This window comes from Periplaneta americana, chromosome 8, assembly GCF_040183065.1.
Source record: "Periplaneta americana isolate PAMFEO1 chromosome 8, P.americana_PAMFEO1_priV1, whole genome shotgun sequence".
Taxonomy (NCBI): domain Eukaryota; kingdom Metazoa; phylum Arthropoda; class Insecta; order Blattodea; family Blattidae; genus Periplaneta; species Periplaneta americana.
The window spans coordinates 148,100,970-148,113,797 of record NC_091124.1 but is presented as its reverse complement, the minus strand read 5'-3'; the positions used below and the strand labels follow the sequence as shown (position 1 = coordinate 148,113,797).

General features: G+C 34.3%; 1 protein-coding gene across 11 annotated transcripts in view; it reads left to right on the top strand.

Moving 5' to 3' along the window:
* Window positions 1-12,828, top strand: part of LOC138705137 (KIF-binding protein) — a 92,063-nt gene that overhangs the window by 17,714 nt on the left and 61,521 nt on the right. For all 11 annotated transcript variants that reach the window (XR_011333637.1, XR_011333638.1, XM_069833795.1 and 8 more), the window contains 3 exons: window positions 2,178-2,418; window positions 8,152-8,412; window positions 12,204-12,354. Coding sequence is in view for 9 of the 11 variants with exons in the window: in XM_069833795.1 (XP_069689896.1) it covers window positions 2,178-2,418; window positions 8,152-8,412; window positions 12,204-12,354 (653 nt within the window). In the remaining 2 variants the exon portion in view is untranslated. The remainder of the gene's footprint in view (window positions 1-2,177; window positions 2,419-8,151; window positions 8,413-12,203; window positions 12,355-12,828) is intronic.

Below are 12,828 nucleotides of genomic sequence, written 5' to 3'. Positions count from 1 at the left end.
TTCTGGCACTGGGAATCGAATCCAGAACCCTCAGCTTGGCGCGCTGAGTGCTCTTACCATCTGAGCTATGCTGAAACCCGATCCATAGTGCCGGCCGAACTCTCCTCCTTCGTATCATCAATGGGCTACTACCTGCATTTTAGACATATGTCATGTATACGGAGTTCGACCAGTACTGTGGATCGGGTCTCAACATAGTTCAGCTGGTAAGAGCACTCAGTGTGCCAAGCTGAGGGTCGTGGGTTCGTTTCCTGATGCTGGATCGAATTTTTCTCCATTGATAAGTATCTACGTGAATGACTACATAAAGACATTGATTACACAGTATTCAATAGAGATGGTAAGGTCCTCATATAATCAATCTATCTATCAATCAATCTTCTTAATGTATCCAACTGTTTGCTTACAACATAAAGTCCACTGTAGTGGGTCCTCATATAAGAATATATTAATATTTTCTATTTTGTTTCCTAATTTATCCATCAGAGACTTTTGCGGTATCATTGTATGTTGTCTTGAAGAAATAGGAAATTTTTTAGTTGAGAAACAGCTGGCTGGTAATTTTTTTCTGAGTTGTTTCAATCAGGGATGGAGTTATTTTAGTATGTACCAGAAATCTATAGCATAAATACACAGCTTTACTTCATTTATTAAGGAAACCATGCTTTGAAATTTTCCATCTATTGAAAACCATCACCATTGGCTGAGATTTGAACTTAACTTTACAATTGATTCTCAGAGTTGTAATGGACAACCAAATGATGAGATATTTTCCATATCTATTGACATATATTACTTTATCAATTGTATACTTTCAGGAAGAAAAATTAAGGCTTAATCTTTAAAATATCATAAAAGTATGTAGAAGAATTCGTTTGAACTGTTAAGTAGAATATAGTAAAATATGGGTGTGAAAAAATTCGTCTTATTTGTTACTAATTATGTTATACCGAACTGTCCACACCTGTGGAGTAATGGTTAGCGGGTCTGGCTGCGAAACCAGGTAGCCCGAGTTCGAATCCTAGTCGGAACAAGTTACCTGGTTGAGGTTTTTTCTGGGGTTTTCCCTCAAATCAATATGAATAAATGCTGGGTAACTATCAGTATTTTATCCTGACTCATTTTACCGGCATTATCACCTTCATTTCATTCAGATGCTAAATAACCTGAGATGTTGATACAGCATCATAAAATAACCCACTAAAACAAAAAAGTATATATCGGACTTTTGTTAATATGAAGTCAAACAGAAAATCCCAAGAGATAGTGACGTACTAAAAGTAACAGTAATGTAAAAGATTTGTATGTAACGATTTCCTGAAAAAGTTAAGTCACAATTTAATGTGTGTTGAAATGAATTTGTGTCAGTAGCAAAAATTGTATTATTTTAAATTTGCAAGAATATTATGTCATCTACTACTACAAATGGAGCACAATATAAAACGAGGGATACACATTAAAAGATATTAAGATTGTGAAATTAAATATTTCATCTTTGTTATTCTGCTACAGTTTGAGAGTATTAAATAAATTTTAAGCCTACTGTTGTTTCTAGTGACTTTATTCATTCGTGAGTGCTTTCTTCCTATCTGTTATTGGGTGTGAATGTGTCGCCAGCATGAGCCAGCAAGATCAAACTACAATCATTTGAGTACTTTGCCTGTTCAGTAGTAGTTTACTATTCTTGTATTACAGTCTTCAGTGCACTTGCCTAATTATCTTCCAGCTTCAAAGGCCCAAGAGAAACAGTTTAGAGCAGAAATAGCAACATTCCTCCGTATTCATACTTTCTATTCAATTGATGAACTGTTTATACTTGTAAATTAAATTAATCAGATGTGAGGGTTTTTGGGTATTTGCACCATGTCCTAGTAGAAGTCGAGACATTCTATGTTCAGAGTTACATGTTGAAGCTGACGTGTAGCTCTGAAAGGTTGGGTGTCTTTACATCTAGGACACAATACAAATACCCAAAAACCTCATGTTGATCACTGTGAAAGTCTCAAGTCACAAATTAATCTGCTTAGTTTGTGTTAATAATTATGTATATAGGCCTAAGTGTTTATTTGTCCTTATTTCAAAGCTACATTGCTAATGTAAGATCTATGGAATACAATTAAATGAAATAAAAAGAAAAAAAGTAAAGCATATATATATATATATATCTTATTTTACAGGTGATCTTGGTAATTTGTGTTTTTCTTCGTTGGAACTTTCAAGTTATGAAGATCAAATAACAGATAAATATATTCTTATCTATGACGATGCTAGAAAAGTATTTCTTGATGCTCAGAAATGGTTAACAAGAGCTAAAAAATATTATACTTTGGACGGTCATGCTTCAGATTATGTTCAGATTGTCCAAGATCTAAGTCAGTTGTACAAGTATCTGGCATTCTTTGAAGAAGATGAGGAAAGGTATGGAATTATAAAATATCTTTTACTACTTTCTTAGTGTTTATTGTGGAGTCATTTTTATTTTTATTTAAATTGAATTAAATTACTAGGCTTAGTTAAATGAAAGCCACTCACATTTCATTGTTATAATGTTACACATAATTGTGTAATAATAAAAAAAAATTACATTATAACCTTGAAGTAAATTACTGGTAGATGTAAATGGGGACATTTTGAAGTTACAAGAAATGTCTGTATGGTTATGCAGTCATCTTAATAACTAATTTATTTTTCAATTTTGTTTGCATAGTCGTTTTTTTTTTTTTTTTATTGTTTGCTGAACCACTTGCAGACAGTGTCCATTACTCCATAGTCTATATATTCATGTCCCTTTTTCTGGCATTTCTTGAAATGTCTGAACATATGGAAGTCATGTGATTTCGAGTCTGAGCTATATGAGGCCTACTGTAAAACTTCCCAGTGCATTTTCTATAAGGTCTGTTGGATGTACGGTAATATGTGGGGGTGCGTAATCATGTAACAATACAGTGTGTATGTCAATAGCTTTCCTGATCTTATATTTTTTATTACTGTAGGGAAGTGAGAGATGGTTTCACTTGCGAATTTTCACAGACACTAACAAATGTTCGAAACTGAACATCTTTATAAACACACATACACATTGAAGTCCTGGTATGCATATATTATTGAAACATCAGGAAAAGTAGATGAAGTATGCAGTATTCCTTATTGAGTCATGGTTATATACTGTATGTTCATAAGTCCTTTCATTATGCAGAGTTATTACCATTTTGATTTACCGACTATAACAATAATGATGATGATGATGATGATGATGATGATGATGATGATGATGATGATAATAATAATAATAGTTACTTATGGCTTTTAAGAAACGTGGAGGTTCATTGCCGCTCTCACATAAGCCCATCATCAGTCCCTATCCTGAGCAAGATTAATCCAGTCTCTATCATCATATCCCACCTCCCTCAAATCCATTTTCATATTATCCTCCCATCTACGTCTCGGCCTCCTCAAATGTCTTTTTCCCTCCAGTCTCCCAACTAACACTACATGCATTTCTGGATTTGCCCATACATGCTACATGCTCTGCCCATCTCAAACGTCTGGATTTATTATTTCAGGTGACGAATACAAAGCGTGCAGTTCTGCGTTGAATAATAATAATGATAATAATAATAATAATAATAATAACAACAATAATTTGTTTATTGTGGCAGAGTTAAAGCCATGAGGCCTTCTCTTTCACTCTTCTCTTCCTATGGCATGTGGACCTTCTGGCGCTAGTTTACCATCTACTGTCCACTTTGCACACCCACGCATTTGTGCAATTATGCAGCTGTTGTTGACTGCAGTTTCATATGAAATACCAGATGGTTTTCTATTTGACTCTCGGAAAAAGAGTGGGCCTATTTATGTGCAAAACATACTATAAATATGAATCGGTTTGCTTGGCCTATATGGAATTTTTTGCGAAATTTCCAAATACTTGACTACTGATGAGGACAGACATTATATAAGCTAGTGAATAAATTTTATAACGCGGGGTCAATGTTAAATACAAAACACCCTAGACACAGACCAGTTTTAACAGAGGCTAGGTTAGATGACATTGGCACTATTCTCAAACATGCTTTTTATCTGTGGCTACTATGAAAGAGAAGGTACATCAGTCTAATTCACATGTTCTTGAGGAACTGGAAGATAATATTGGGTTAGAAATTACAAGAATTTCAATGGAAGAAAGGGGAGAGTGAACAAGAACATATGTGATATTCCATTAGTGTGGGACGAGAGGGTCGACATTTCCAGCATCTGTTGCAGTTTAGTTGCATTGTTATCGTACTAATTCTGGTAGTTGCAGCCACAATCTTCGCTGAGGACCTGCGTGCCAGTACATCGGTAAACCAAACCAATAACATTCTGTATTACTGGTGTACTAGTTATAAAGCTAAGAATTAGCTGTTTCCTTGTTCCATTTCCATAAGACATTCTGTTCAACATCTGTATTTACCCTTAATTAATGTGTGAACGATTAAAATGATTGTGTATATTCACATTTTTATGTACAGCTGTAAAAAAAAAAGTGGCAGCACTCATGAACAGCGAATATTTTCTAAGTCCACCACTCCGGATCATGGTGATGTTACATGATACAGTGCACTTGTAGAAGCAGTTTCGGAACTGTGGAGTTATTCAATGTCTGCATCTGTAGAGCAGCAGTAAAAAGCTAGCTTAATATTTCGACTCTTGTAAGTTCGAGTCTTGTTCAAGTTATCATTTTATTTTGTTATCGTTTATTAGCAATCTAAACCATATTTATTTATTTATGTATTTACTTATTTATTTATTTATTTATTCGAATGACAGGTAATAGATAATTTATCTTTGACCTAAACACAACCTCAAGATTAAAGCAATATAATTGATAAAATGAAATCTGATAAAGTAACGAAACAAAATCCTTAAAGAACTAAAAACTAAGAACTAAGCAGTGGCATGAGGCTTCTCACTTCCCAGTATCTGGCACATTCTGTCAGGATTTTAGCTGGGCAGCATTGGAGATGATCCCTATTCATCTCTTCTTGAAGGTTGCAAAGGGCGCAGGTTGGATTTTGTATGATACCGAAGCTGTAGAGATGCTGCGTCAAGCAATCATGTCCAGTTGCAAGGCAGAAATGCGCGACTGCCAATCTTCTTCATCTGTTAGGTATTGATAGAAGGTCCCTTCTCCAGTGTTTGTCATATGGTTTTTCTGCAGTGTCATGGGAGTGGATGTTGTAGGCAACTTCTTTGAAGTAAAGTTTTATTGTTTGAAAGGGTGTTGGTTTATATTCAAGTTATCATTTGTATTCTGTTACCGTTCTTTAGTGATATAAATAATATTCAAGTTATCATTTACATTCTGTTATCGTTTTTTAGTGATATAAATAATATTCAAATTATCATTTATATTATTTTATCATTCTTTAGCAATATAAATAATATTCAGTTTATCATTTTATTTTGTTATCTTTTGTTAGCGATAAGTATAAATTAATAATATTCAAGCTATCATTTGTATTCCGTTATCGGTTTTTAGAGATATAAATAATATTCAAGTTATCATTTATATTCTTTATCGTTCTTTAGCAATATAAATAATATTCAAGTTATTTGTATTCTGTTATCATTCTTTAATGATATAAATAATATTTAAGGTATCATTTATACTCTATTATCGTTCTTTAGAATTAAAAATAATATTCAAGTTATAATTTTATTCTGTTATCATTCTTTAACGATACAAATAATATTCAAGTTATCATTTATATTCTGTTAATGTTCTTTAGTGATATAAGTAATATAAATTTAATGTTAGATTTGAAACAATACAGTTACATAAAACTAGAGTAAGTTTTTTTCTTCAGCCTCCTATAAAATTGAGTACCGGGTCTTTTCCGGGGATAAAAGGCGGTCAGAGCGTGATGCCGACCACACCACCTCATTCTAGTGCTGAGGTCATGGAAAGCATAGGGCTCTACCTCCATACCTCCTAAGTGTCTTCATGGTATGTTACGGGGATACCTTTTTATTATTACATTATACTATCCTGTAATACAATAAAATGAAATGGAGTGACGAGGATTTGAATCTGAGACATATCTAAATTCCAACGTTCTTCCGACTGAGCTACGGGGACACAAGTAAAGAAACATATGCGGAAAAATGGGCCCAATCCCCTCCAAAATGTCCTGATGATTTGTGGAAACTCGTCCAGGATGCCGAGGCTGAGAACTGAAAAGACTAGTCTAGTCCATGCCCACTCAACTGCAAAATGTGATCGAGATGGGAGGAAGATGGACTAAATATTGAATCGTGACTTTTTGTTTTGTTTTTTGAACTTTTAATTGTTTGAATTTTCTAAGGCAGACGCCAGTAAGTTTGTTTTGTTTATGCCACGAAATATATTTTTGTTGAGAATGTAATATTTCTTTCTTTGCATTTGCAGTCATAATGTCATAATAAATAATGATAAAGTCATAGCATAATACATTCATGAACCTGATGTTAATTACTAAAAGAGACAGTAGGAATTATATTTTCTCTCTCTCTCTTAAAAAAAAAATATGAAGTTGTGTTTGAACGCACGACCTCACGAAAACCAGCCTGAAATGGTACCATTACGCTACAACAGTAAGACGGAGAATACTTTAATTATAACAGATATCAGGCAGTATGCTTCAACAACATGTAAGATTGCCTGTCTCCGAATTGTAGCGGAGATAACCGAAGGGAACTTTGTTTCTAGAGAGCAGCCACTTTTTATTTTGACAGCTGTACATGATTTTAGTTGTAAATCACCCACCCTCATTATTACCTACATCTTAGAATATAAAAAGGAGTTTTTTTTTTCCCCCAAGTTTTATCGAGCCTGTTGCACATTAAACTGCACAAAATTAGAATATCATCATCTCTTCTATAAGTTACTACTATTGCAACACTTTCAGTTTGTCGCACTTAAATTATTGAGCATGGACAAGAAATTGAAGGAGGAAAAATATTTTCATTGATTCGTATATTCAAGGTGAACTGTTAGTAATGTCATTAATTTCAGGAGGTTATAACTTAATACAATTTTGCGCGTTTATGCTTCCTTTTCGAGATAAAAATTGTATAAAATATTTCGTAGTATGTTTTTGGAAAGTCATTGATTTAATTCGCAATATGCTTAGTCAGTTTAAGAGTCAGTGTATTATGATAATAAATGATTGAAAGAATTTTAGTTTTGTTCTTTAAATGTGCAGAACGTTGATCCAAACAAATATCATTGTCCTCCTTGCTCGTGTTAGGCCATGTGGCCTGTTACAGTCTCAGTCAATTGTTTCCTTGGCCATCCCAAATGTCTTTTTCCGAAACAAATATAACTTGTAAAATTCCTTTGCAGAATGAAAAATACAATGACATTACTTATGGTTCAGTTTGTGTACTTCATAAGCTGTACAGAATTTGTTAAGTTTGTATTTTTATTTATTAAATATATTACATTTAAGTATATATTTTAGTTTAATTAGTAATGTCTCCATTAGTATCACTTTCGCACTATAATTTAGCAAAATTGTCTTAGCAGTATAAATGAAGGAAAAATCCTTTTTATAAGTTACTACAGTAGAGCATCGATTATCCAAATACTGATCAACCGAAAGTGTTCCAGTCGGCAAATTCAAATTGCGCGAGATTTGGCGCTAAAAACGAGTCACCTCTGGGGGTGGGGGGGGGGGGAACTTCTTTTTCTAAACTATGGATCTATTTTAATGACCATTTTGAATTTTTCAAACTAGGCTAGTCAGGTCTCTGTTTTATTTGTAAGACATGTGATACAAAATATAATATATGTACAGTTTTCTGTTTAATATCAGCGTGTCTTTGTTTCATACTGCTCTTATGACACCGGTACAATTTGTTTTCAGAAATGATTGGTTATCCGAAAAATCAGTTATCCGAACACACCCATCCCCAATTGTTTCGGGTAATCCATGCTCTACTGTAATTACAAATAAATGTACCTTGTCTACCTAAAAATCGCATGCTTCGTGAAAAACTAATCACTGATTGATCAAAAACACTGTGGGTAACAAATTATATGAAAAAGAATTGTGATAGTTGTCAAGGGATATTGCATTACTCTTGCACTATTACTGTTGTTTATTTTAGGTAATTTGTATATTTCAGGCAAAGTCGTATGCATAAACGGAGAATAGACCATCTAGAATCAGTGTTGAAGGAATTGAACCCTCAGTACTACTTGTTAGTTTGTAGACAGCTTTGGTATGAATTAGGAGAAACATATTCAGATATACTGGATATCAAACTACAGAGATTACAAACTACAGATGAGCGACCAACACCACATGCCTTACGCAAAGTAAATCATCTTGCTGAACAAAGTATTACAAACTTCAATAAGTTTCTTGAGTCTCTCAGAGATGCAAGGTAAGTAACATTTCATTTCGTGTTTAAGTTTTGTAAAATTTTCCTGTCAGTGTTAGACATTGGAATTAATTTTTTTTATTGGGTTATTTTACGACGCTGTATCAACATCTAGGTTATTTAGCGTCTGAATGAACTGAAGGTGATAATGCCGGTGAAATGAGTCCAGGGTCCAACACCCAGCATTTGCTCATAATGGGTTGAGGGAAAACCCTGGAAAAAACCTCAACCAGGTAACTTGCCCCGACTGGGATTCGAACCTGGGCCACCTGGTTTCGCGGCCAGATGCGCTGACCGTTGCTCCACAGGTGTGGACCATTGGAATTAATGGAGGCGGCCAGGGGTGTTGGTGTTGATGTTGTTGGTGGGGATCGGAATCGAAGTGGGGTTGGGGTGGAGGTGGCGGTGGCAGTGGCAGTGACAGTGGCAGTAGGGTGAAGCAGTGGGATTGGTGGTGGTGGAGGTACAAGTGATGATGAAAGCTGATCATTACCATTATTGTGTCATCCTTGATAATTTAGATGTGTATCTATAATGAGAATTCCCTAATTATTTGCCAACAATTCCATAAAATTGGTTTTGTGATAATGGTGCAATAGTTCCCCATTGATAAAAGTGATTGTTAATTATAAAGAATTAGAGCGACGGAGGGAACTATGTTTTTAGTTGATTATTTAACGACGCTATATCAACTACTCGGTTATTTAGCGTCAATGGGATTGCTAATAGTGAGATGATATTTGGCATATGAGGCCGAGAATTCGCCATAGATTACCTGACATTCGCCTTACAGTTAGGGAAAACCTCGGAAAAAACCCAACCCAACCAGGTAATGAACCCAAGTGGGAACCAAACCTGTGCTCGAGTGCAACTTCGGATCAATAGGCAAGTGCCTCAGCTGACTGAGCTACAATGGTGGTTTCTGTGAATGATATAATGTCGCTAAACGGTCATGTTCTTGTACATAAACAGCACACTGCATTGTGAACTTAACCTGGGCTATGGTAGTGATGATAATGGCATGTTGGCAAAATGAGTCCGAGGTCCAATGCCGAAAGTTAGCCAATAATTCTGCTTCAATTGGTTGAGGGAAAGTTTAGGAAAAAATTTCAACCGAGATTTGATTCCAGGTCTGCTCGTTTCACAGTCAAACATGTTAACTGTTACTCCACAGCAAATACTTAATCCTTAAAAAAAAATTCTGTCCAATATTGTCTTTGTCCACTAAAAATTCTGCTTACATTTGCCGTAATTTGAACCGAGATCTCTGGTGTGGTCAGCTGGTGCTTCAACCATTTAGTAAACTGTGTGACTGATGTAAGATATCTTGGAAAAAAAAATTGAGACAAACTTCTATTTGTGTCAAAAAAGATCTGGAAGATGTGTGTTATTGACAGCCTTATCTGAAATGCGAATTTATCGACTAATTCTCCTTTCATGTATTGGAAACCTCTAGTTAGAGCCAATTTCTGGACATGTTTCTCCACAAGGACATTCTACAAAAGATGTTATATATACATCTTCCTTTGCAAGTATCTGTCACACAGTCTGTTAAGCATCTTCAGCAAGAAGGTTATGAGGCTGATACATTGTTTTAGTCAAGGATTAGTTAATTTGACCTGATAAATTATCTCTGACATTGATGTCTCTGTTATCTCACGCAGGATGGCGAACATTTGTTTTACAGCCTATGATTTAATTTTTCTTGTTTCCCTCACAGTACTTAAGCCAATTTCAGCAGCTCTATGGTGAATTTTTGAAGCTGAGGATATGAACTGACGAAATAATATATTGAATTTTCTCTTTGTGTCCAACTCACAACTCATCTATGTGGTTGTTATATCGTGATCACACAGTTGAGGCAAGATAGGAACTTTATAATTTTAAGAATATAAATATTTGTTCTTGGTTGAGGTTCGCTGTTATCTGTAAAAATAATGCTATTGTGATCACTTATTCCACAGGTCTTTGATTTTAGAATTCAAGATTATTGGATTGAAGCAAGTGTTTCTTGCTTTCTTTGTTCTTCTTCAATGATAGGCATATTTATCCTCATTTAAGGACCTTTTTACTCCTTTAAGACTTACATATGCTTCATAGATGTACAGAAAGCTTTTGATTGCATTCAATTACATGATGTTCTGCGCATTCTTCGTCAAAGGGGGATTCCTATCTGTCATAAAAACCATTGAAGATATTTATTCAGATAACAAAATTCAAGATTGTGTCAATAATCATTTAACAGACTCAATACCAGTAAATAACGGAATTAGGCAGAGTGATTCTCTTGAGTCAATTATTATTCAATATTGATGATGCAGTTTTACTGGTAGAGATTGAAGAGACTTTCGGCGATTATTACATTTATTTAATACAATACAGTAGAACCCTGCTCTTATGATCCCGCTACAGTGAAACCTGTCCATAACGAAACCTGTACTAAATGGAAACCTTGCCTTAAGGGAAAATTTCCATGGTCCCGTGAAATTTACGTTCAGATACATTTAGAATAACCTGTATTAAGCGGAAGCTGTCCAATATGGAAATGGAAACTCATCCTGGGTGTGTTTAACGGAATATAGAGTCTCAGTTTTTTGTGTTTTTATTTTTGTATGTTCCCTATAACATTTTCTGCTTGTTAAATTTTCTGAGCATTTTAAATAGGATTCGGTATTGAAAAGCAATGTAAGTCGCAAGACAATTTTAAAGGTATACAGAAGTGAATCACCCCAAGTTCCGTAACAATTACTGTAAAATGTTAACAGTGTTGAGAAGTGAATGACCCTACATTTCATTCAACAAACCCTTTGCCTTGGAATTCTACCTGTACTGGGACTGCCAGAGCTTTGTGGTAGAATGGTACATACCTACAAATGTCTTTATTTTCTCATCTCTACAAAAGTGTCTTTTGTGTATATGAAAGCGAAAATAAGAGACAGTGAATAGCTGCTGTATCATTGTCAATGAGGGAGAGTTCTCTTTTAAAATTGCAGTTGCTCTCTGTAAGGCAATGAAGCTGTGCTAGAAAGAGTGGATGATGGAAGAATAATGCTGAAACTGACTGGAAAAAAGAAAAAAAGAAATTGGCTGGGATACTGGCTAAGAAAAATGTTTTATATGATACTATTGAATATACTGGTATTTTGTCATCTGGGGTGAATATTTTTCAATGACATTTTAATTAATATATCTCTGGCTTTTTTTTATAGATTAAAAAAAGTGACATGGGATTTATAAGAACCCTCGAATTGCGTGAAGCGTTTATGTTCTCGGTTGTGTGTGTTGTGATACTTAAATTTTTAAGGAACTGATTCTTATTAATAAGAATTGTAAATATGATTGAGCGTGAAATAAATTTAATGCAATTTATGTGTTGTATTATTAATGATAATTTTTCCTTTATTGATTATATACCATATATATTTACAAGTACCGTATTTGCAATGGGATTACTGTGTTTCATCTCAGTTGGTTTGTTGGAGAGCTATTAATATGGCTCTGGGATAGTAAGAGAAATAAGAAATATAATTCATGCAAGAGAGTAAGTTTATCTCTAGCAAACACCATTTCAATGTAAGAATGTAAGCAAGTGACGTCAGAATAGTGTGACGTAATTTTTTGCCATTGACAATGAACTGATGTCACATGTTGAAATTTTTATAACATTTAATTCGAAGCTAGAGAATAAATGTCTCATGTTAAAAATGTGTGCATGCTTATGAGTCTTTATGAAATTTGTATATACATATTTATGGACATTTTTTAACCGAGATGTGTGAACTTTTCTTTTTCAGCACAAATAGCATGCCTAATAAATTAAGTGAAGACCTGATTAGACCAGTACTGATTGCTTACTTTCGTGTTGGCCGCTTATATAGTAAGATTGTCACACCTGATAAAGCAGTGCAACTTCAGCATTTGTCACAAAGCTTAGACTCTTACAAGGTATGTCCTAGTTCCATATAGTGAGATTGAATTTATTTTTAGTGTTTTCTGTTGTTACCTAATTCACACATCGGAAATAGTTAAATATTTTATTTCCTACATAAGATGAAATGATAACTACAATAATTTTTTAAAGATAATTGGTTATGCTAAAAGAAGGACAAATTTTTAATATCAGTTTGGTAAATCCAAAATGTAATGTCGATATTCGAATTTGCTTGGATGTTGGTAGTTTGCACTGCTCAACCATGTTGTAATGAATGCATCCACCAGCTTGCGACATGGTAGTATTGAGTTATAAAAATTCTCGTGAATAACCATTTGACGTTCTATTTAATGTATTTATTTTTCTGATTTCAAAAAAGGTTTACAAAGTGAAATACTAATTGTATATATCTGAAGTAATTTAGTTCTCTCACCTTTTCCCTTCAGTGATGAGTATTTAATTGATCATCTAGATGCCGTACATTTTTT